A 25,048-nucleotide genomic window follows, 5' to 3' on the forward strand; every position below is an offset into this window, starting at 1 on the left:
ATGAGGCCTACTACAAGGTGTGTCATGGCCAATGTATGTTTGATTTTTGGAATCATAACTATGATATACCGTACCATTATTTCACAAGACATCATACCCACAGTTCATGTGCTTTGTCTCCATCCAGATCAGTTGTGCTCCAGTCTCCTCCATTCTCTCATCCTGCTGAGACTGCCTGTCCTGAACCATTGACTGGTAGGGTTGCCACTATTTCTCACTATATCAACTTGTCTTGCCTCAGCCTGAACCTCGAGATGTTCCTCCACCTATGTCTCCAAGAAACTAGTTGGTGCAAATGTGCTTTCCTGAAACATCACAAAGTTCCCCTTCTGCTATCCTTATCTGGAACTAATTCCAAGACCTCCTCATCTGACATTCCAGCCACCTATTCACCATCTAGGCATTTGGTTGAACATGAGACGTCATCTCCACCCAGACCAGGATTACTATAATCAAGGACAATTCAATGAGTCTGGCCTCTCCAACAAGGGTACAGATGAGAAGATGGAATTCACACAAAAAATGAGGTCAACAGCATGAAAATATGATCTACCCACTCAGTCACTCACATCTAACACACCTCATTCTGGTTGGCAGAGATCTTCCTTGGGAGGAAGACAGTCTTACAGTTCATCTGCCTCCCATCGGCCCTTGATTCTTTTCAGCTTCCTTCGAGAAATGTCAGGTTTCCTCTCAGTACTGCCTTTCATTAAAAAAAAAAAAATCATGACCAGGGAAAGAAAAATCTGTGACCCCCCCTCTTGCTCTTCTTCCCAATTCCACACTCCATTTCAGCAACAGGTTAGCCCATTACTACCATGCCTGGGCCTCTATCACTGTCAAGACTGGGAATCACAACATTGACAGGAAGGGGTATGCCATCGAGTTGCAGAGTGCCTTCCAACAGGGATAATCTGAATTACTTCCCCTTCCAACACTCTTCTTGACAAAGTTGCTACCCTGCTAGACAAAGATGTCATCAAACCCATCTCTTCAACATCGTGATACCAGGGGTTTTTCTCCCGTTATTTCGTCATCAACGAGTTGGAGGTTTTCGTGCAATTATGGACCTCAGAGATGTCAATGCCTACAATTCTCCCAGGCATTTCAGGATGGTAACTTTGCCTTCCATCTTTCCCCTATTGTAGAGAGGAAATTGTTTTGCCATCCTGTATCTTAAATATGCTTACTTCCACATAGGGATTCAGCTGGAGCACAAATGAGTCCTTTCATTTGTGGTTGGAAGAAGAACCCATCAGTTTCATGTTCTCCCCTTTGGTTTATCCTCAGCATCCTCCCTGTTCATGAAATACATAGCTGTCATCACTATTTGACTGAGACAGAGAGGTATCATAGTATTTCCTACATATTATTTCCCTATATAAGCACTTTGTTTCCAGATCGAAAAGGAAGTTACTTCGGGACATTTCCTACATTCTCGATCTTCTAGGACTGGTTATCACTTGAACCGATTATCAGCTTTGAGAAGTCTTGTCTGAATTTATCTCAGCAGGTGAAGTTCATTTGGTGCCATCCTTGGCTCCACTTTGACTTCAGCATACCTTCCAGAGGAGAAGTTTCAAACATTGGCGTGCACCATTCAAAGATGCTAGTGCTCCCACACAGTTTCTGCCCAGTCTGTTCAGGTCTTGCTCAGTCATATGGCATCCACCATTGACGTCACCCCATTGTTCACCTTCAGTGCAGTCTTCTTCAGTCATAGTGCCTCAGTATCTTCTACCACCAATGAACTCATCCTACATGTGTTTAACCATTCTGAGAAGCATTAATTGCTCCTTGAAATGTTGGCTCGGTCCCATAAAGATCAAAGTAGGCATGCCCTTTCTTTCTCCTCAGCATCTCTAGAGGGCTGGAGCATGCACTCAAACAGACTCTTCATTAAGGGCAAGTGGTTGAGTGAAGAGGCCAAGCTGCTCATCAATGCCTTGGTGTTGCTGGCCATGGAGAAAGCTCTCTGTGCTTTCAAATCCTTCCCGCAAGGTGACACCAGTCAGATTATTACCGACTAAATCATGGTAATGTATTACCTAAATGTTTGCAGCATGGAATAAGGTCCAACACATTGCTTCATCTGATGTTGCACATCTGGGATTGGTGCCTTTCAAGTCTAATATCCCATGCGATCCACCCACACAGAGAGGAGAATATCCTAGCAGATGAACTAAGCAGGTTGTTGAATTCATGTCATGAGTGGAGACTCCATCCTAATACTCTTCATAGACACATTTGACTCTGAGGTACTCCACAAGTGGATCTCTTCACCAGTTTGTAGAACATTGTTTTCATTTCTCCTTCGGGGCTTTCAAAATGGATCGTGTTATATCACCTTCAACTGGAAGAGTAACATGCATTTTTCCACTGTTCCTCTTGGTCACCAGAGTAGCATCAAACCTGCAGATTAATGAGGCGAACAACATCCTAACAACGCCATGGTTTGCGCCACTCCTCCACCTGGCTCAGAAGATCTACATCTCCTTTCCACTTTGACAAAATCTGCTCAGCATCCATGAAGGTCAGGTTCATCACCCAGATCTGGAGACTCTCAGGCTGATAGGCTGGAGGATATGACATTAGAATTGTTACCTGACACAATCCAGAACATCACTGGTGTTGCCCAGAAGGCTTTGACTCAAAGAACTTACTTATAACAAGTGGAATAAGTCCACTTCCTTCTTATCAGCAAGAGAGCTCTCTCAATCCTATGCTCGAATCTGACATGCCCTTGAATTCCTCCTGTTGTTGTCAGTGGCAGGTCTCCCATTTTTGGCACTAAAGTGCCACCTGGCAGGCATTTCCTATTGTTTCCAGCCCAGTTTCCAGGATCCTCTGGTAAAGAACTTTCTGAAAGGGTACAGGAATCCACTGATTTTAGATCTTGCCCCCACATGCAGCCTGGAATTAGTGTTAGCTCTTCTGGAGACCCTTTAAACCTATGGCATCCTGTGACCTGAGGTTACTTAACTGGAAGACTGCTTTCTTGGTTGCAATCACTTCTGCTAGGATAGCTGGTGAGCTGTGTGCACTACGCGCCAACCAACCTTACTTATGCTTCCACTGTGATGAGGTTGTCCTTTGTACAGACATATCCTTCTTGCTGACCTTATTCACTTTCCATATTAATCAGGACATTATTCTGTCAGCTTTTATGCAGAACTCATCCACTGAATTTGAAAGGACTTTGCATGCACTCAATTTCCATAGAGCCCTTGTGTTCTATGTCAATAGGATTTCAAAACCGGGAAAGAATAATAGACTTTTTGTCTGCTGTTCCCACTTGAAACTTGGACTGCTGGTATTGGCACAACAATTCTCAAAGTGGATGGTATTGACAATCCTCCTTGTTCCAGTTTGAGTTCATTACACCATAGTGGTAGCTGCGTCCTCTGCCTTCCTGAGAGGCATACCGTTTGACAATGTCTGTGGTGCAGCTATGTCATCACAGTCCCTAACATTTCTTTTCATTACAGACTTTACGGTTGATTCAGATCTAATGCTGCCTTTGGGAGGACAGTCTTTTTTTCTGTTTGAAATAAAGTTAGTGTTATTGATGTTACCTAGGTAAGGATAGTGTTATTTGTGTTCAAACAAAATTGCTTTCACTGTTTTATATATATATATATTTTGTCTGCAGCATGACACTCCCATCTTCTATAGTGAGTAGCTTGCTAGTCTCCCAATTGTGTGAGTCTGAGACTATGAAGAAGGAAGACAGGTTGCATACCTGTTAATGTAGTTCTTTGAGTGGTCAACTGTTACTCAAACAAACTTGCTCATCCTCCCCTCTTAGTGTCCTGTATCCTCAGTCTTTTGGATGCTGCTGTAGTGGTATCTTTTGGAACCAAATGAGCAGAAACAGTGAAGAATAGAACTGAAGGTGGGCAGGGCTACCACTAAAAACCTTATATATTCTTCTAGAAGGTTCTGAACAATGCATTGCACAGACACAGATAACCCAATATGATCCTTCCTGTTAGAAAACTGGGCTAATATTAACTGACATAAACTGAGGTCTCTGTCTTTTGGAATAGATGTTGTTCTGTAGAGGAGAATGCAATATACAACACTGCAACATTACAAGCAGATAATCTTGTAACTATGCCTAAACTTATTATCTACATTTTATTTCTTCCAAATGAACATTACTGATTTCCAGATATACTTCATTTAAGTCAGGACAGTTTAATTTAATTGAAATGGAAAAGTGACATCTCTGAGTTTGTTTAGTAGTGGTCTTCAAACAAAAGCAACATGTACAAACAAATTTAAACTCTTATAGTGACCAAGTATATCAAAGACATTTTAGTTACAACAGCATACCCTTTTAGAGTTAGAGTTCAGAAAAAAATACTGCATGCAAGTAATTTCTCTTGACTTGTTTGTGTTTTAACTGCATAATGATGTGTGCTGGAGAATACTTATGTTTTAAATGGATCTTTGCTGTCATAATTGTTTAGAGGACTGTTGTGTTTTACCCATCCAATTTATCTGAGATGGTAGGAGAGCAACAAAAGACATTTATTTTGCTAAGAAGCCTCCTTTGTTTTCTGGGAAGAAAACAGAACATTCTCTTTCTCAATAGAGTTTACTCTGAATATTTTGTGAAACATCTTATTCAAGCTTGATTTACATAAAGCAGACACAGAAATGGCTTATGCTACAGCTACAGCAATGTGAAAAAGAATGCCAGTATATTCAGATACACTTTCAGATTCTCATGAAACAATCCCTAAACTACTGCTTTAGTTTCATTTAAAAGCTACACACATTTAATTCCATTGATATACGAATCACAGGGCCCTGTTCATTTGTTACATATTTTAACCTCTTTGGTAGTCCACATTCTAAAGCAAATAGAATTGATTTCCCTGAAATTACTCCAACTCAGCAACATCTCTGCATTTGTTATAACATAGAGAACTGTATTCAGTAACCTACTTGCAATTCCAGCAGAATAGTCCAGATTCCAATATAAGGACATAGAGAAATGTAACACTAGATACCCACCATGGCACTACCTGCCTTGTGAGGTAAAAGGCTATGTTGATAGTAGCACTGCTACTAGTAGGGTCTCCCACAAGAGCCAGGCTAAGGCTGCATCCACAGTGCAGAATTAATCCAGGCTGACACCACATTAACTGCCATGGCTCAATGCTATGGAATTCTCAGAACTGTAGTATTATAATTACACAGGGTTTTAAGAAAGAAATAAAAATCTAAGAAGAAATCGGGTGGAATTAATAATGAAGAAAGATGCAGCAAAAGGTTTAAATGTTTATACGTACTGGAGTTCTGTTTTGTTTTTAAAGTATGAAATGGTCTGGCTACCATTTCATATAATTGATTGATCAATTAATTACAATAAGATAACTGAAGGATAAAAGTTAGAAGGGCTAAAGTGTGCAAGAGTTTAGGCCTGCAAGAGAGGTTAAAAATAGGAGAAGCCCTGGTGGTGCAATGTTTAAATGCCTGTACTGCAGCCACAACGTTGTGAGTTTGACCCCCACAGGGCTCCAGGTTGACTCAGCTTTCCATCCTTTTGTAGGTCAGTAAAATGAGTACTCAGCTTGTTGGTGGGCAATTGGCTAACATAATGTAAAATGATCTATGAACCGGTATAGAAATGTAAAGTGCTATTGCTAAAATGCTATTAAAAATGAAAAGGGAAACCTGGTTATATTTGGAGAATTGGAAAGGAGAATAAACAATACAGCCAGATTGACTTCATTGGGAGGAAATTCCACAGTTTAGATGCTGTATACCCTCAAGTCATTTCAGTTTTATGGTGAGCCTACCCCAGGGGTTTCTTGGAAAAATTTTTCAAGTGGGGTTTGCCCTTGCCTTTCTTTGAGGCAGAGAGAGCATGACTTGATCAAGGTAACCCAGTAGTTTCCATGACCAAGAGGACATTTGAACCTTGGTCTCTATGTGTCCCAGTCCACCACTCAAACCAGTATACCACATTGCCTCTTTGCTGTTACAATACTAACATACAAATCCTTAAATCAACTGGGAAAGTGACAGATATAAAGGCAAATGTCACCTGGTATGTATATAAGCTAAGTTGCAAAATAGGTTGATTGCATGGGCAAGGAGTTTGTTGTGGCTCAGTTGACAATGCTGGTTACATGTCTCATGTACTCACTTAGCCAATCAGTCACTTTATTTATACTTCACCTTTCCCTAAAAATTATGATTAATGACAGCTTACAAGATAAAATGCACATAAAATAACATGTAGCTAAAACATACAAAATATTAAGATTAAAATAGCATTAAAATATCCACAGAACTAAAACCATTTAAAAAATAATTTAAAGACATGAAATTAAATTACGCTAAATAAAAATTCATTTGTATTTAAAGCAATCAGTTCCCAAAAGCCTGCTAAAACAGAAATGTCTGCACCTGCTGATGGAAGGACAGGAAGGAAGACCTCCCTAGAAAGGTGATTCCAGAGTCTGGGGAGAGCCACAGGGAGGACGCTATGACAGCAATCTTCCCTCACACTTTTTCAATCTCTATTTTTTGAAAACAACAACCTGCTTTCCAATAAATCACTAAAAATAGCAGTGTTTCCCATGGCACAATCCAGTTCGGATTGTGGCATGACTTACCTTCCAATGGTTTACACAATGATGAATTTTTAAACGAACCTTTGCATAAGAAACTAGGGGCCCATACAGACAGGCCAAAATAAAGCTGCTTTGGGTCACTTTGGAGGTATGCTATTTAAATAACACACGCATCTTGAGAGGTCAGAAGCTGCGCCAAAGCTGTGCTCCAGTCTTTAGGACTGGAGCATGGATTTGGTGCAGCCTCTTAGGATGCATACAGAATTTAAAGAGCATACCTCCAAAATGACCTAAAGCAGCTTTATTTTGGCCTGTCTGTATGGGCCATAGATTATTGTACAATTTTAACAACAAACTATTTCCTAGCTAAGCAAGGTAAGGAACTGTCTACGTAGCTACCAGCCATGATAGAAAAGAAAATTAGAAAAGAAAATTGGCAGTGTCTTCCATACCAGGAATTTTCGACAGGATCGAGGTAGCAAGCTCTTCAACAATCTCATCATTGCTTTTTCCAGAACCTTGGGCAGTCGATCGTGGTTGTACGTCAAGAATTGTATTGATTAAGGTACTAGTTTCTTTACGCTTTAATGAAGATATGAAAACATATCTTAGGGAACATATTAATTTTAAGGTGTCAATTTTAAAAAACTTTATTTACATTCCAATCATTTCCATTTCCTGCTCAAAGTTGGTTTATATTTTTAATTACCCCTTTAAAAAGAAAACATGCACACTTTATTTTGAATAAAACCGTTCTTCACCAGAAATTGTTCTTCATGAAAAAATCATCAGAATCATCAATGGTAATAAATTTTATTGCCTTCAGCATTTGAAATGATCTGTAAAAGCTTATACATAATATATTCTTGACACTTGACTACCATTTCCACTCTTGAATCAAAAAGTTAAAATTGTGTGAAAGTAGTTGATGACCTCCTCACTGATCCATAGAAAGCCAACAATCACTTTTAGTGTTTCCATTGGAAGTAACAGGCAATCGCTCCTACATATTTCTAACTGAATCCACTGAACCTTCTAAAATGCATCATCAACTATAAGTATAATGTCAAGAACAGAATGAACATTTAATTATTTGAAATAATTATCTTGCTAGAGGGAAAATAATACAGTGGGTCCTTGCCTTACGCGGGGATCCGTTCCGGATCCCTCCGCATAAGGCGAATTCCACCTATGCTCAAGCCCCATTGTAAACAATGGGGCTCGTGCATGGTGGTGCAGCGGCGCGCAGAGCGCAACAGGCGCACACGCCCATTCAATTGAATGGGACGCGCCGCCCCTTCCGCCCCACACACGCCCTGCGGCTTGAGCGCGTATGCTCAAGCCGTGTAAGGTGCGCCCGCGTATGACGTGGGCACACTGTATATATTGTTTAGTCCTCAAGGGCCATGGCTGATTATAGACTGTGCACTTGGTGTTCTAGGCAGCAGAGCAGAAGTGGCTGGCATGGGAGGGAGATAGAGAATTATCAATTACAGTGGTACCCCGGGATACGAATGCGCCGCCTTACGAAATTTCCGGGTTACGAAAAAAATCCATTGAAAAAAAACTGTTCCGGGTTACGAAGGTTATTTTGGGTTAAGAAAAAATTTTTGGTGCTTTTCGGCGCTTTTTCGCACGAAATCGCGGCTTTCGCTATTAGCGCCTATGGCTTTTTCGGCTTACGAAGATTTTCGGGTTACGAACGCGGCGGCGGAACGAATTAAATTCGTAACCCGGGGTACCACTGTATTTCCCTTTCAGAGCAAGAACCCACACCTAAGTCCTCATCTGAGAAACGGTGCTCTTCAGCTCTAGTAAACCTATCTGATATGGAAATTGGACAACTGAGTTTCTGTAAAGCTAGCCCAGTTAAAACTGCAACAGTGTAGGTAGAAGTATCAAGGGTCAAAGATATCCACTGGAATTAAGGTGCAGAAATAATGGAAGGATCATGCTAAAAAATTCCCTAATAGTAGCTCACCAACAGATGCAAAGCCTATATGTGTGAGTTATAGAAACCATGAAAAACAACAATTAAATGTGTGGTTATGGAATGGAGGCTTTGCTGCTGGTGCAATAGGGGCTACTCAAGAATAATTAGCACTGCAAAAGTGAAACCCTAATCTCTGGGTTTGCTAATCAGCAAACTATCATGAACAAGACAATGGCTGCATTCAGATCGTCATTCCTGGCTCTAGGCACTCCTTCTTTACATCTCCCCTCTTTCTGTTGAATGTTGGCAGCTTGGATGAAGAGATCTTGGTTTGCATGAAGACAGAATTTGTCACTATATCTGAACTGTGGCATAATGTTTAATTTTTTAACAGCATTAAAATGGAACCCGCAGCAGAGAGCTCTGGTTTAATGCAAACAAAGATCTCTTGTACTGAAGCTGAAGTGTGACAAGAGAAAGGAGGATCTCATGGGCATGGCACTTACCTATGGCTTCATAATATTGTTTATTGAAACCCTGGATAATGTCTCCATGCAGCCCATTAGACATTTCTAGGAATATGGCCTAACACAAATAATTTGGGTTGCAAATGAGCTTCTTTTGTAAACTTACTGCAGTGAGAATATTAACAACTATACATGTTTATTAAAATGACATTTTAATAAGGATATTTTAAAAATTGCTTGCCAGAGAAAATTTTTCTTTGACAAAATGGCACAGGACTTGGTTACACAAATGTGTTAGCTATGAACAGGTTGTCAGCAGATCTTTATTTATCCTCTAATTAGCATTTGAAAGCCCTTATTAGAACATAAACACCTAATGATACTTCTGATGATAATGATAGGTGAGCATAGCATAACTCAGACATTTAAAAAGAAAACAGCTTAAAAGATGTATTCTCTCAATACACATGTTGGGATGAATACATCTTCATCAGCTTAGCCATCGGTGCTTGTTATTCCTGTTCAACAGACTACAATCATAATATCAAATTCCCCCCTTCATTGTTAAACTATGAAATGTTTATCTTACTTCGTTTAGCCCATATGATAAATATATTCACAAACCTGGAATGCTAAATTGGCATTCTCATGCATTCCAAATATTTCTGGATCATCAATCAAAGGGAGATTTTCAATATAGTCTTTAAAATCCTGCAGACTGTCAGCCACTGGAGCAAAATAGACACCTGTTATATCAAAAGACAAAAGCAGATTTTTTTAATCCACTTAAAATACAAAAAGAATGGCAATATTTTAGGCATGTGTTTCACACAAGTAGCCTTTTACACAGATCCAAAAACAATAATAAACCCAGTAATCAATAAAGTCTTTATTATCTGGTATCAGGCCCAAGCAAAACAGTAAACATGTATCATAATTATAGTATTCAAAAATGTTTCCCTCTTCTTTTTCAAGCGGGGAGTGATATACATGTGGGAGATTAAGACTGCCGGGAGTGACAACAACACAAATGTCAGAAAAAATAGCTATATTAGCATTTACACGTCTTGGCATTTCATAAGAATAAAAAGTTTTGACACAAATGAAATTTTCCTTTGTTTTCTGTAGAAAAGAAATCCCTACAATAGAGTATTTGTTGCCTCAGGAAACAGAGCAGAAGATACATTTGCATGGAACATTGCTTTGGAACAAATCTCATTTGAAAGAAAAGCAACTGAACTGACCTAAAACTTGGTAAGCATCAATTATAATGAACCATATGATAAAATACAATAAAATAAAAACAACAAGAAGAATTAGAATGGCAAACAGAGGTACTGTAAAACTAACCAGTATCGGTTAAGGGTTGTTTGAAAGGTCTGAGAAAAGAAAAAGGACTCCGGCTGACACCTAAAAGCAGGCATTTTGTTAAGCAACCTGGGAAGAGTATTCCACAGGTAGGGTAGAGTTGTCTTCCACACCTCATTTGTCAAGGACACTTGGAGGAAAGCTCCTGTGATGGATGATCTTTGTGCCCTCTCCGGGAACCGTCCCCCAAAAAGTCCTGCTAGTAAAATAACCACACAGAGAGTAGGCAAATTTTTAAGATGAACTCATATACATTTCTTTTCCTTTGGGGAGTGTTCATCTGTTGGAAGGCAGATATAACTGGGACAAAAATGACTCTTAACTTCCATGTTAGGAGAACTACCAGGCTAGCAAGGAGAAGGGAACATTTGTGCAGCTGATATTACAGCTGCTGGTCAGAAGTAATTCCTGCTTGACATTATTATGAAATGTCTGTTCTAGACAGTGGCAAGAAATCACCTTCCCATCTCATTTGCTTCCCTCCCCCCAAAGAATATAATAAATTCATATAAGGGCTCTGGTTTTAAAGTAGTATGTGTGTAAGTAAAAAACAGATGGTACCTGCTTCTAGCAGACAACCTTCTTTGAAACATATATGCATCAGACATTGTCTGTTGCCACCTAAGTCTTTCCCTGCCTCCCGCTGATTTATCTATGTCTGAATTAGTTTGGGTATAATCAGTAAAGCTGCCTACAGTGAATGTGCGACTGCCTGACATCTGACAGTAAGAACAGCTTCTGCGAAAGATAGGCATGTAGAAATGCCTCCTGAATCAACAAGTAGACCAGAATACTATTCACTTAGCTGAGAACAGGTTTCCCATGAGAGAACATGAAAAGACACTTATATCTCTTGGCAGAAGGTGAATGTACCAGGCAGAGACAATATAAGAGCCGAACAGGTTTACATTCTCCAGGCAGAAAAAGGATTTTACAAAGGGCCAGGCAGGCACTACGCTGATTCATCTGAGCAAGCTGCTAGCCAACGTCTGAGCTAGGAAGGTGAGAATAATATGCAAGGAATCAAAAACCATAATACATCATGAGAACAAGTGATACTTTTTGGGATGAGTCATACCTTTTCATATTGTAAATGGATGTGGCATGCACACGTGAGGCTCTTTGGCAAGAATGATGAACCTGCGGCTCTTCAAATGTTGTTGAAATTCTATTATTATCAGCCTTAAAACTTTATCACATGGGGAAAATCGGGGGAAAGCAGGGGTTTAAGCTGTCATTATCCCGTCAAAGATGTGCAATCGTGCTGAAGACTTTCACACGACATCACAATTAAAGAGGACTTATTCCCTTAATAACTAGGAGCAAATTATTCACAGGGAAATCCCACCCCCCAGATTTCACCCCTATGTAATAAAGTCCTTGGCCAGTTTGGCCAATGGTTAGGTATGATGGTAGCAGTACATCATTCATTCCTGGTGGGCCAGGGGTTCTCCATCCTTGCCCTATGGCAACACTGATAATGCTGGCCAAATGATGGCTAGTAGCAGCCCAAGAGTTCAACACCTGACCATGTTTTTGGAAAGTAAGGTGAAACCTGGCAGAAAGGTCAGCTAGAACTGCAGACATGGAAACATACCAGTAGGCCCTAAAGAGAACCAGATAGCTTCCATTTTCTTTGGAAAGAAAGAACAGGGACTAGGTGACATGGTAGCTGGACAGCTGAGAAGGCCAAAGGCAAATGATAGAGTGCTGGCTCTGGAAAGAGCAATACAGTATATCTCTGCTTAAGTGTCCTTGGGAGGACCTGCATTGATGGGAACTTAGAAAAAGGGCCTTGGATCAGGGCAGAAGACAGAAAAGAGTCCTTGGACTCTCAGGGAAAGAGGAGGGCAAGGAAGTATAGCCCACTTTTAAAACAGTAACAATAACAATAATACATTTATTTCTTACCCACCTCTCTCAATGGATTGAGGCAAGGAATAACAACAATTAACAGACACACCACACCAGTTAAAACACATCAAAATACACAACAAAAGGACAAGATATACACACATTAAAACAATCTACATTTAAAATTCATCATTTAAAATTCACGGTTTAAAAATCATCTGGGTATTTCTGTCAGAGGGCTTATCTAAGAACTGTCCATGTTGTACCTGGCACTGTTGTTAATAAAAGTCAAAGAACCTTTTCGCATACATTATTTTCCCTGTTATGGGAATGGGAAGGGGACTCTCGGGGCTGCGCATGATGGGGAAAAATGGATTTTATCGCACAGCAAATCATCCTCAAAATGGCCCTGTTTCATCCCTCGGTGCCAAGTCAGCCCTATTCAGTGCTGAGGAGTGTTAAATGTTTGGGCCAGAAGTCTTCTGGCTGAGGAAAATGGTACCCCTCAGTCCTAAATGAGGATGGCTTGGCACCAGGGGGCGGAACAAGGCCATTTTGAGGATGATTTGCTGTATGATAAAATCCATTTATTTCCCGGTCGTGCGCGGCCCCGAGAGTCCCCTTCCCGTTCCCATAACGGGGAAAATAATGTGCGTGATAAGCTTCAAAGCCACTGAACATTCAACTTTTACCACAAACATGTTTTATGAGGATGGAGAGGCTGCAGCTGTTTGATGCTGAGTGGGTTCCTTTCCGTTTTTAAGATAAGAAGGCACTATATAACTTAGCCCACACTTGCAGTGTGTTTGATACTATTTTGAGCATGTGCCTTTTCACGAATTGTAGTGTACAGAGGGATGGGAGCAGACAGTACAATGTCTAGGAAGCAACAATGGAAGGAGGGGTTAGATCGATGGTGGACACCTCCAATGACTGTGCTCATCTGCAAGCAAGCCAAGATGTCTGGCTTGACTAAAGCGGATCAGTTCACAGAAAGCATCAACTTCCCTGCCATTGAAGATAAGAGATTTCACCAACAAATATAGACATACATAAAATCAATCAATTAATCAATCTTTATTTAGGTCAGTGGACCTAGCTTGACACACTCCAATTTAAAACGATATAAAAAAGAAAGATTACATAAAGATACAAATAATTTACATAAAATTGAGTCTGATTTAAAGCATAAGGAATTAGAACAATATACTCATGAAGATGCCTTGGAACAAATACATCTTTTATTTAAAAAGTGTTCATGAGTTGTTCTTCCAAAATGGTCTGGGATGAGTACATAATCCCTGTTATGCACATCCTAATTGCTTACATTTGTTTTTGTAAGGAAAGTCCCATTTTTACACACATAACCTGCCTTCAAAGAATACTTTTCTAGGATTCTGTGTAAGGTATCGAACCAGGACATGTTGCTTACAGCAGAGACATAGCTTCTGAAGATTGTTGGCACACAGTTGCAAAAGCAGGAAATAAACTTAAAAGTACAAAATCTTTGATTCTTTTCTTGATTCCAAGCCAAATCCTCCACCAATCTCTAGTTCTGCTCTGCTTTAGCATTCCAACCCTCTATGATTATCAACATATCCTGTTTGAGTGTGTGATCAGTTTTCCCCTGAACTTCAGCACAGAATCTTTCACTTTCTCCTCCTTCTGCCTCTCTGGGTGGGACATAATCTTGGATTATGGTTATATTGTCCTTACTTTTTTTAAAAAATGAAATCTTAAAATTCAGGCTACCTAATGGTCCTAACAGGCATTGGCGAGAATGCCTAGAATTTGGAGCCTTGGATAATATATGTTTGTATGTGCCTTCAAGTTGCAAGTCGCTCCACACCTGAACCCTGATCTTCTCTCTTCTTTTCTGCCTTATTCAAAGAAATTCCAAGGGGAAGGGTAGGGAGGGGGGAGCAGATCAGTTTGCTTTGTGGCCAGAAGCATCACTTGGGCTGTGCATTGTGTATGGGCAGCACCAGGTGACACCCTAAGAGAGGGTGACATCACTGCTCTCCAAACATCTGCCTTTGGGGAGAAATGAGCTGTGATATTCACCTGTGTCCCTTTAAATTGTTGAAGAGATGGTATGAGTGATACAAGGCTCAGTTTATTATTTTAAATTTTTCTCTAAAAACATCACATCTTACCAAGTTTTTATATTAGCGACATGAAACTATGTACTACATGTAAATACATTTAGGCTATGCATATGATATTGTAATTTAAAGGTGTAATTTTTAATATTGCTAGTTGTTTGTGCCACACCTATTGCCATCATGTGAAGTTGAAGGCTTTCATGGCTGGCATCCATGATGTTTTGTGGGGTTTTTTGGGCTATGTGGCCATGTTCTAGAACATGGCCACATGGCCCGAAAAACCCACAAAAAACTATTGCCATCATATTCAGTGATATATGGGAACTATGATGTATGAGTAAGATTGGTACAAAAATAATTTCTAAGGATTCTGTATGGTGTGGTATGAGAAGATGTCAATGGGGGGGGGTTTGATACCATGAGTTATCACACAGAGTGACGCCAAGCTTAGCGATTCAACTCCTTGTGGTGGGTCACATTTCTCTCATCCAAGCCCTTCTTCTCTTTTCTTGTGCCTCAGTGAGGGAAGGAAGAGCCAAGCGATCACACCCCCTTAGGGTTTGCACCCAGGGTGGAGGACAACTCCACCCCCTTGTGATTCCCCACAGCCTTAGGCTTTCCAATTGTGGCTGGAAGAGAATAAACTGTAGTAGGAGAACCAAAGAAGAACCAGAACACACAGCAACACTCTCAGTGTTCCTCTGTATTCCTGTCTGCTCAGATCAGAAAGAGTGATTTATAAAACAGCAGTGCACACAGGCTTATATCAGGCAATTGGGAAAAATAAAGACTCAGAAAGATGGGTCTTTGTATTTTCCTAGTGTAAGCAAAGCAATGGGGCACACAAATATTAAACTTCCAATTATTACCTACATTAGTCAGTCAAAAAAGATGTACAGGTAATGTGCCCAGTGGGATTCAAAGACTCACAGAGAGCCTAATAAAAGTTCTTGTAGCTTTAAAGTTATGTCAAACTTTAAACTCAGATGATCTGATAAAGACTTTAAAGAGTCCTTGTAAAGCTTATAAAATATGCAGTAATCGCTTTAGAATCTGTAAAGCCTGCAGGCCTCCTAAATCCTTGAACTGCGACATTTCTGTTAAGAACTTTAACATGCAGCTCTAATCGGAAAGGCAACTATATAAAAATAGCACAGTGAAATAGAATGTGTATTTTCTGTCTGCTGTTTCCAGAGTAGATGTGTCCAGTTTACACATTAAAGCAAAATAAGGTAATGGCTGCTGCTGTTTGGTTTATGGTGACCCTATGGCAAACCTATTATGGGATGTGCTTTGCTTTCCTCTAAGGCTGAGAAAGTGTGATTTGCCCAGCGTCAACTGGTGGGTTTCTATGGCTAAGCAGGAAATTGAACCCTGGGCTCCAGAGTCATAGTCCAGCACTCAAACCACTATACCATACTGGCTCTTAGTGTAATGGTACACACTGTGGACAGCCATACTTGGATGTGAAGAGTCCTTTGGATTATATCACCATGTGCCAAGTGCAGAGGCAGAATCCATGATACCATTCCTCCACTCCCAATTCCACTGCCTTTTCCCCCCATCTTAGTTTTATCAACCCTGCCTTGACGATGAGAATTTTTTGGAGGTGGCATGAAATGCTTCTCTTCAGGACCCAGAGAAGAGAGTTTCCCCTCCTATATGGTTTCTTATTAGATTCCAAAAAGGAGTGTGTGTGTATATATAAATTAATATGTCTTGAGATTTTTTCATCCTCAGCTTTTGCAAATTCCATGGACACTTCACCTAATATTGACATGACAAACACGGCTTCGCCTTTAAATTCTCCCATTCCTTTAAAGCAGTTGAAGAATATTTCACTAAGGTTATAATATCAAGAAATCATATGTGTACTAAATTTGAATCTTATTTTACTGTATTAATAGTAATTGTAATGAAATAATAATAATAATAATAATAATAATAATAATAATAATAATAATAATTCTCCCATTCCTTGCTTTGTGGATAGCCAGAATGTTTTCAGTGAGCTGTGGATTCCTGTTTCTAATTGTTCTGCTAACAATACAACTGTTTTTCAAAGAGACAATTTTCAGTTTATAGGAAGGACTCTCTTCTGCCACTTGCTTTTGAGAAAATAGGAGTGCTTTATGTTAAATGAAGGAATAAATGCATCTTGTCATCAGCACGAGTCCAAGAGGTAGAGGCTTAAAATCCACTAATGAAACTTTGATTTGCCACTTTCCTGTGAACTTTCAGAATTTAATGAATTATTTTGTTGAAAGGATGCCAAAACGCAAACTTTCCCCTCCAAGAAAGAGGAGGAGCCTGCCTGCAAAAGCTATCCTCTCCATAATAACATCTTTACTAAGGATTGAAACAACATGAAGGCATCTGACTAGCATCTTCAATTGTTTTTTTCTCCTGTTTGGTTTGTAACATCTTAATTTTTTTTAATTTACTCTATTTTTACCCCACACTTCAGCCAAAAAGGCTCTCAGAGCAGCTTACAGAAAGTTAGTTAGACATTTCCCTTCCCTCAAGCTTACATCTTGTCTGATGAAGAAACTCATGGAGCTTCGAAAGCTTGCAACAAATATACTGTGCATTTCGGTTAGCCAATAAAGGTATCACTGATGGATTTTTGTTTATATTTGTTAAATGGCCAACACAGCTACCCCGAATGTTTCCTCTCCAAGGTGTACCTCAGTGGTCAGAGATAGGTTTCCATAAAGACATTTAGCAGTTCATGAACAAAAAATAATATTTGATCCAGTGATTTAGAATCCCTCAAGCAAGATGACAACGGGCCCAAGAATGTTTAATATTCAAAGACTTTCACACAGTGGGGAGAAAATCACTAAAATTACTCATTGCTTCTTTCAAGGATGAAATTGATGAAACATTACAGCCCTACGCCCTATTATGAACAGCCTAAATGTTCATAATAGAATGTAATGAGATATCTATATTAGAAATTTAATTGATATTTCCCTAATTGATTTCAAGAAGGAGAAACTGCATTAGCAATTTCATGTCAGAGTTCTGAAAGATATTCTTCAGACACCAAATGGCTACAATTATTTAAATGGAAATTCTATCAATGCCTGACCTCTCCAACTTAAATTATCCTTACCTGATTCGGAGTATTTATAGTCATCTTCTAATGTTTCAGGAGAAAAAAACCTCCTCAGGACTGTGCGAAGACATCTCTGATCCCATGCATCTGTAACTCGCCCTCCATACGTAATCTCCCCTGCAAAATTAGTTTTACGGGTTACAATCTCATAGCTCATTTGTAAAATATAACGTAATTTTAGTTATACTTTCTGTGGAGTATGTATTTTACATGGCTGAAATAATGATTAATAACATTTAACAAAATGTGATGTTACCATGCATCCAGTTCTCTAAATGCCTTAGGAGAAAATATGAAAATAGTAATTGCTAAACAAATTATGCATTTGATTGCACTACTCATTTAAACATAGTGTTGGGGATGCCATGCTGGCCATATTATAAATTTCAAAATCTATATTGCGGTAATACCTTTATGAGAACAACCCCAAAGTCACTAAAAACTGTGCAAGCTTAAGAAATCCTTCAGGCCTCTTTGTCAGTAAAAAAGAGGGGGAAACAGGACAGGAGGGATAACTTTGGCTTGAAGTTATGTAAACTGCATATTGTACTGAGATGTTATGGAAGGAAGTGGCTGCAAACTTCCAAATTTTAAAATGCAATTACTGACTACTCAAATTTTGATAGCCTATGTACTGGCGCATAATTAGTCAATTTAATATTTAATAGAGAGACATAGCATGTGTAAACTAGACATGCCAGTTTTGAATCTGGCACAGTGAGCCCTGTAGTAACATGTATTCATTTCTGTGATTGATTTCTTCCTTGATTGCAGGCCCTAAACACATAATTTTGGTTTCCAAGCACTTCCACAAAGCAGTGATTACAGCTGTCAAGGAACTGTGAGTACATTTAGGAATTGCTTCAAAAAACAGACCAAATCATGCAATTGTACAATTTCAAGCCCCTGTAGATCTAGTCAGATAGCCAATGGTGAGGAATGCTGGGAGTTGCACTCTAACAGTATTTGCAGGGCCACATGATTCTCACCCCAATTAAAACCACATAAGTATTTAAATGCATATTGTTCATATAGGAGCTCTAATATGAGCGTCTTTAAAAATAGACTGTTAATCAAAGAAATACATCTGTTTTGAAATGGTCTGTTTTGAAATGGCATGAAAAAGAACACCAAAGTGAACATTTCAATATAGCAGTTACTAATAATTGAATGTGTCTTGTTTTAAAGATCTTTTTCTCATTCCAAAGTTGCAATTCCCTTTTGCAGAAGTAGAGAGGTTTTTGTGCTAGCTAAACTGGTATATAAGAATAAGACAAAATGTTTGTTTTACAAAAAGGAAAAAAATAGCATTTGAAAATAGTTGTTGTTTTAACATAGTTGTGTACACAAAGTGCAATTTCTAAAGCCATCTAATTTATTATTTAGAATACAACTGTATTATGTTAGGATCGGAATTTATATTAGGTTAGAAGGAATACCAGCTGCTAAGCCATACTTCAGATCAGCTGAACTGATTCTGATTCTAGCTTGACTTCACGGATTACTCACTTGCAAGAACCCAATAAATTTCTGCACAGTAAAATAATGCACATACAAGATTACATATAGGATATTTTATTCTGTTTTAATTTTTACAGTCATAATATAATAATAAAAATTAAAATAAACACTTTCCAAACTGTATAATCCATCATTTTTTTAAAAAAAATATTTTTTTTACCATACAAAACAAAACAAGACAAACATGCAAGTCACCAAAATAGTACAAACAACCTCTATCTAAATCCCCAACCCCCTCCCTCCATCCTCTGGTGTCTGATAAGGCATTGGTGTCAGAGCTCCAACACCCCTTCCCCCCGTGTGCTCTGCTCACCTACCGGAAGCTCCTATGACAACTCTATCATGGGGGTTTGTTGGCAATATTTGTTCACAGAGGGCTTGCCTTTGCCTTCCTCTGAGGCTGAGAGAATGTGACTTCCCCAAGGACACCCAGTGGATTTTCATGGCCCAACAGGGATTCCAACCCTGGTTCAATGCTCGAACTATCAGTTCACATTGGCTCTTGTATTATGGAATATAGTATATGCATCATTACTTTAATCTTATATTTTCTCTACTTCTTTACCCAAAGGACACACTGTCTTCTTGCAGTAGCATTGCAAAAATTACAATTAAAATAGATTATGCGAGTAGATGTAATAATAATTCATATGACTTTTTCCTGCTTATTGACCCATTTCCTTGTCTTTCTAGGAATGGGAACCTGAAGCTGTTCAACTGAAAAGATGACACTAATGTTTATGGCATTTATTCATAACAGATTTTAGGGTTCTGTTTCAAGTAGATACTCTGTCTGAAATGATATAACAATTTACTATATCTGGCAAGATTCTGTGGCAGATCTATTTTTAGATTTTCCAGGTGACCTATACTTCATCACAGGTCTAGTGATATCACTGATATTGCAATACACAATGAAGACCACAATGGCCTGAGGAGAACCCAGATTTGCTAAGACCTCAATTCACAAGGAAGCTTTCTGATATACTGCAGGATCAGCTATGCAATCAGTCCCTGAAAATTAACAATACTGGCAATGATGCAGAAAGGATTGAAGTATATCAACAAGTTGCTAATGCACAGTTGAGCTTGTCAATCAGAGTCAATCATGCATGTGCAATGAGGTGGAACACAGAAATGTCCCAGGGACACTTTCATCCAACCTTCTATCTCTACCTGAAGATGTTTCTTTTTCTATATGTCAATAGATTTTCTGATCCCCTCCTCCCAGCTTCTCATCATTGACAGGTGATGAATCAATGGCATATAGATTTGTTACTGACATACTGACATATAGATTTCTTACCACCATTTGACTGCTGAATTTTTAAAGTTGTTATAATATTTGATTATGTAAGGCACATTATTTGATGATGTAAGGCACATCTCTAAATAAATACTCTGAATAAAGGCTGAATCAGGCCCTGCTGTGCATAGGCAAGGGCATTTCCAAGATGTTCTGAAATGCAGAATGTATTATGTAATCCTGAAATGACTCTACAGTCCTCTGAATTAGAATTCCTTTATTATGGCCTTTGCAAAATCTCTTCAGACTGAGATTCACTGAAACTATCAGCCTCCCAAAAACCTAGGCTGTCTTCTTGCTGAACATCCGCATAGAAGCAAGGCAAGTTAGGTTCAGCTGATATTGTTAGCTTTGGCCCAGTACAGACCAGCACTTTCCGCTGGCCTGGGGCCGAAAGTAGGATTCTGTATGGCTGGGCGTCTGCACGTGCCCTGCTCTATGATTGGCGTGCGGGAGCAATCACTGCACACACTCGTCCATGCGGGGCGTGCAATGATGACATCCGTGCAGCACAGTGCCAAAACAGCACTGCGCCAATGTCACTGTATGCGAGGGCACCAATGGTGCCCTATGTGCAGCCTAAAAAGAACCCGCTGGGAGCAGGTTCTTTGTAGGCCTGCTGGATGCCGCAGCATTTATCTGCTGCAGCCTCCATCCACGGGAGAAAGGCTTTCATTTATAAACTCTTTCTATCTTGAGAGCTACTGTAAAATTAGCTGAATGGGTTTTGATAAACGGAGGATTTGTTTAAACAAAATGTCTGATTTGTTTATTTAGAAAAGAAAAACCAGCATTTCATCTTTTTAGACACTATGATATGCATAATTTAATCCAAACAAGGAATGTAGCAAACCATAGTAATTATGCTGTTTCCTGCTCAGGTTTGTTCAAATAATAGGAAAGAAGACCACAACCAATCTAGAGGCAGTGGTGGAAACAAATGACTGGTAATGATCTGTTGAAAAAGCTAGGAAGAAGGGAAATGAAATTGAAGAGGGAGATACTGTCCTCCCAAATTGAAACTTTAACATGAATATTATGCATATTTTCATTTTAGGTATTCCCTGTGTGCCCATAAATGTGCACAAACATTATTTTGTTTCTCTTTAAATGCCTGGAACGAAGAGGATCAGGATGGCAAACCTTGCCTTTCCATATATTCAAAAACATGCCCTGCTGTTCCTTGAGACACCCAAAGGAAGCTGGTAGAAGCTGATGGCAGTCAATCAAAGCAAATAAAGTCCTATCAAGCAAGTAGATTTTGGTTACAGCACTGTATCAGATTAAGCAGATACAGTACAGGCAAGTAAACAGCTAAAGACTAGGCACTGCTGAGGAAGAAAGAAACAAGACCTTTCTGAGTGAGTCCTGCTGGCTAGAATTCTGTTTTACTATGACAGGGACGGAGAGTGTGATCCTCCAGATGTTGGTGGATTGTAACATCCATCCATCCTAGTATGTATAACCAATTGTGAAGTTGCATGCCAACAACATCTGGAGGCTACATACTTCCTATCCCTGTCTCACATGAACCGGATGCTGTTGTCTCAGCAAAGAATCAAAATCAGCTGAAGCCTTACATCAGCTGACAGTATCTGTAATGTGATTGACACAGCCCCTCCTGGAAGACCTGACTCGATTATTTGAAGGGCCACAACTTGATTTTGTACTTAACTCTGTTAAGCTTGGGATATCAGGAGTCAGAGACAGCCTGTATTAAGTGTCTATGCTCATGGAATTAGCTTGTGTCTTAGACTCATCAGATCTACTGCTGCCAAGCTGAGAAGTGGTTCTAGTGCAATAGTGAGGCTGTGGTGTGGCCTCATTCCCCCATGGAAGTCAATCTCATCTCAAAGCTAGAGCCAGAACTTAAAATCTTTCCTCACTCTATTTCCTGCCTTTCCATCACAAAGCCACTGCCCGAATTTAATTCCTTTCCTCACTTCCTTTTCCACCTTCACCCTAGGAAGCCTCTGCCAGAATTTAAACCCCTTCCTCACTTCCTCTTCCATACCCTGAAACCAGCATCAGAATTTAAACACCCTTCCTCACTTCCTCTTCCACTTTCATACCCTGAAACCAGCATCAGAATTTAAACACCCTTCCTCACTTTCTTTTCCAGCTTTGCAACGCAAATCCAGTGTCAGAATTTAAATCCCTTCCTCTCTCCCCTTTCCATCTTCACACCATGAAGCCTCTGCCAGAACCCTGTGAGGAGGATTACATTGGATCAGTTCCAGTTGGTGAGTACTGCAGATGTGGACAAGCTACAGGGGCAAATAAGGAAGACAATTTGTCCTCTTGATCCCTGTCTTTCTTGACCAGCCGTCCAGAGGAGATGCAATTAGATTTCAATTACAATATATTAATGCATCTCTCAGGGAGAGAAGTTTTCCATCTTGTTTAAAAGAAGCAGTGGTACCACCACATTTAAAAAAGCCTTCCTTGGACTTAAATAACTAAACACCAGTATCAAACTTCCCTTTTCCAGGCAAGGTAATAGAAAGGACAGTTGATTCCCAACTTGGGGCAGTCTTGAATGATACACGTTATCTAGACCCATTTCAAACCAGTTTCAGAGCCGGATACCTCATTAGATGAGATTTGTCTGAGGATTGATAGGGGAGTGTATCCCTGCTGGTGCTTTTGGATCTCTCAATGACATACAATACCATCAACCATGGTATCCTTCTGGGATGCCTGGGGGATCTGGGAATCAGAGACACTATACTTCAGTGGTTCCAGTCCAGATATCTCAGGCAGGTTCCAAATGATGATGCTTAGGAAGAACTGATCCTTAGAAAAGACACTGTTATATGGCATACCATAAGGTGCCATTCTATCCTCGGTGCCATTCAACATCTGCATGAAATCACTGGGAGAGATCATCCAAAGGCATGGGGAGGGGTGCTAACAGTATGATGGAGAAGGTCGGCAGCTGTCAACCACAGGGCTTTTTCTTCAGCCACCCCTAGACTGTGGAACAACCTGCCAGAAGAGGTTCAACAGCTGAATAAATTATCTGAATTTAAAGCAGCAATAAAGGCCAGTCTTTTCTGGCAGGCCTATCCCGATGACTTTTAAATTGTGAATTTTAAATGATGAATTTTAAATGTGTATTTTAAATGTTTTATTTGTCCTTTTAAATTGATGTGTGTTTTTAACCGATGTTGCATTTTTAATTGATGTGTATTTTTTAATCTATTATTGTTCCCTGCCTTGATCCATGGGGAGAGGTGGGTAACAAATAGTATTTATTTGTGGAAGTACGTACATTTATTTTTTTAAAAAATTGGGCCCTGTATAACTTACAAGGAACCTCTCTGAGGCTGCCACTGAAGTAAAATAAATTAGCTGTAAACAAGTGTTTGACGGTCATGGCTGAATGGACAAATCTTTACAACTCATACTGACAGAGTACTTTCAGTTGCAATTTGTGCCCACTGAACAACCTTCACTTAGCAAGCAACCTTGAAAGCACTTGTATTCAGCTCAAAGAATTTGCAGTAATTTTAATCTTCAGCTTGGTAGAACAGTGAACAGAATAACGGGACTTATTTGCCATTTACACTGGAGGGAGATATTTCAGTTTGTGGCACAAGTAACTAATGGCGAGAAAGTTTTTTTTTTAATAAAAAAAAAAACAGCCTCCAAAAGTAAATGTGTAAACATGATACTTAAATTTAACTTGACATGTCATTACTTCTCAAAAGAGAACCTTCAAGGCTTTGAAAAGTTATTACTTCTTCAAAGAGAAAATGCAAGCCTTTGGGCAAGTCAAACAACATTTGTTTAAACAAAATATTAAGTAAAAGACTTTATAATGTATGCAAATTAACAAAAGGTAATATGCACTGCCTAATCCAAGATAAACAGGTTTCTGTTGCTATCTGTTCTAACCATACATTTTAAGTTAATATATATTCTACTCTTCATGACTCCTCATATATACTTATCTTTTTGTAATATATTTTATTCTTGCAGAGAACAGCCACCTCAGTGCTGATGAGGCTGAAGTTTTGGGAAGAGACTTTTGACTACTGATTTCCCTTGACAGTCTGAAGGAATGGTGGTAGGACATGGCTCCAGGTAGACAGCCAGGAAAAACACCTGTATCTCCTCCAGACATATATCTCAATCAACATAACCTGCATTTAAACAAGAGCAGCTGGAGGCTACGCTACACCAGTGCCACACAGCAAAGGACAACTTTATATCTATCTCTATAGCTATCATTTGAAAAAGGGTGGAAGCAAGTCTTTACTATTCTTTTAAAAAAACTTTCTCTTTTTTTTTTTTAACCATTCTGACATTTCTTATGGACTCTCGTTTATATACCTAAGAAAACAAAAGACATTATATGATCTATAAGGGTTGTTTCTATCCCATTTCTACAAAATTTCTTGGAGCATCACAAAAAAAGTACAGTGATCCCTTCACATTCACTGGTGTTAGGGGTTAAGGACCCTCATGAATGTGGGGAAAAACGCAAATAAAAAAACACTATTCTTTTTACCTAAGAGGACATTTCTCTAGGAATCTCCAGGTCCTCCAGTGCAACTCTATGGTCAACATCTCCCAGATGTTGATTGTGGGATCATGGTGGAGGGCCTACAAACGCCTAGAGAAGTATTTTCCCTAGGGACTTCTAAATTCTCCAGCAAAACTCTATGGTCAACGCCTGGCAGAGTTGCGCTGGAGGACTTAACAGATTTCTAGAGAGATCATATTTATCAAAATTGCAAATAATCAAATCCCACAAAAGTCAAAGCCACAAATG

At 39.4% G+C, this 25,048-nt stretch overlaps 1 protein-coding gene across 1 annotated transcript in view; it reads right to left on the reverse strand.

The window, feature by feature from the left end:
• Positions 1 to 25,048, reverse strand: part of DNAH6 (dynein axonemal heavy chain 6) — a 174,208-nt gene that overhangs the window by 16,682 nt on the left and 132,478 nt on the right. Inside the window, exons 69-71 of the mRNA XM_042449592.1 lie at positions 17,439 to 17,558; positions 9,618 to 9,739; positions 7,046 to 7,175 (exon numbers count right to left, since the gene is read on the reverse strand). Coding sequence (XP_042305526.1) covers positions 7,046 to 7,175; positions 9,618 to 9,739; positions 17,439 to 17,558 — 372 coding nt within the window. The remainder of the gene's footprint in view (positions 1 to 7,045; positions 7,176 to 9,617; positions 9,740 to 17,438; positions 17,559 to 25,048) is intronic.

This window comes from Sceloporus undulatus, chromosome 2, assembly GCF_019175285.1.
Source record: "Sceloporus undulatus isolate JIND9_A2432 ecotype Alabama chromosome 2, SceUnd_v1.1, whole genome shotgun sequence".
Taxonomy (NCBI): Eukaryota; Metazoa; Chordata; class Lepidosauria; order Squamata; family Phrynosomatidae; genus Sceloporus; species Sceloporus undulatus.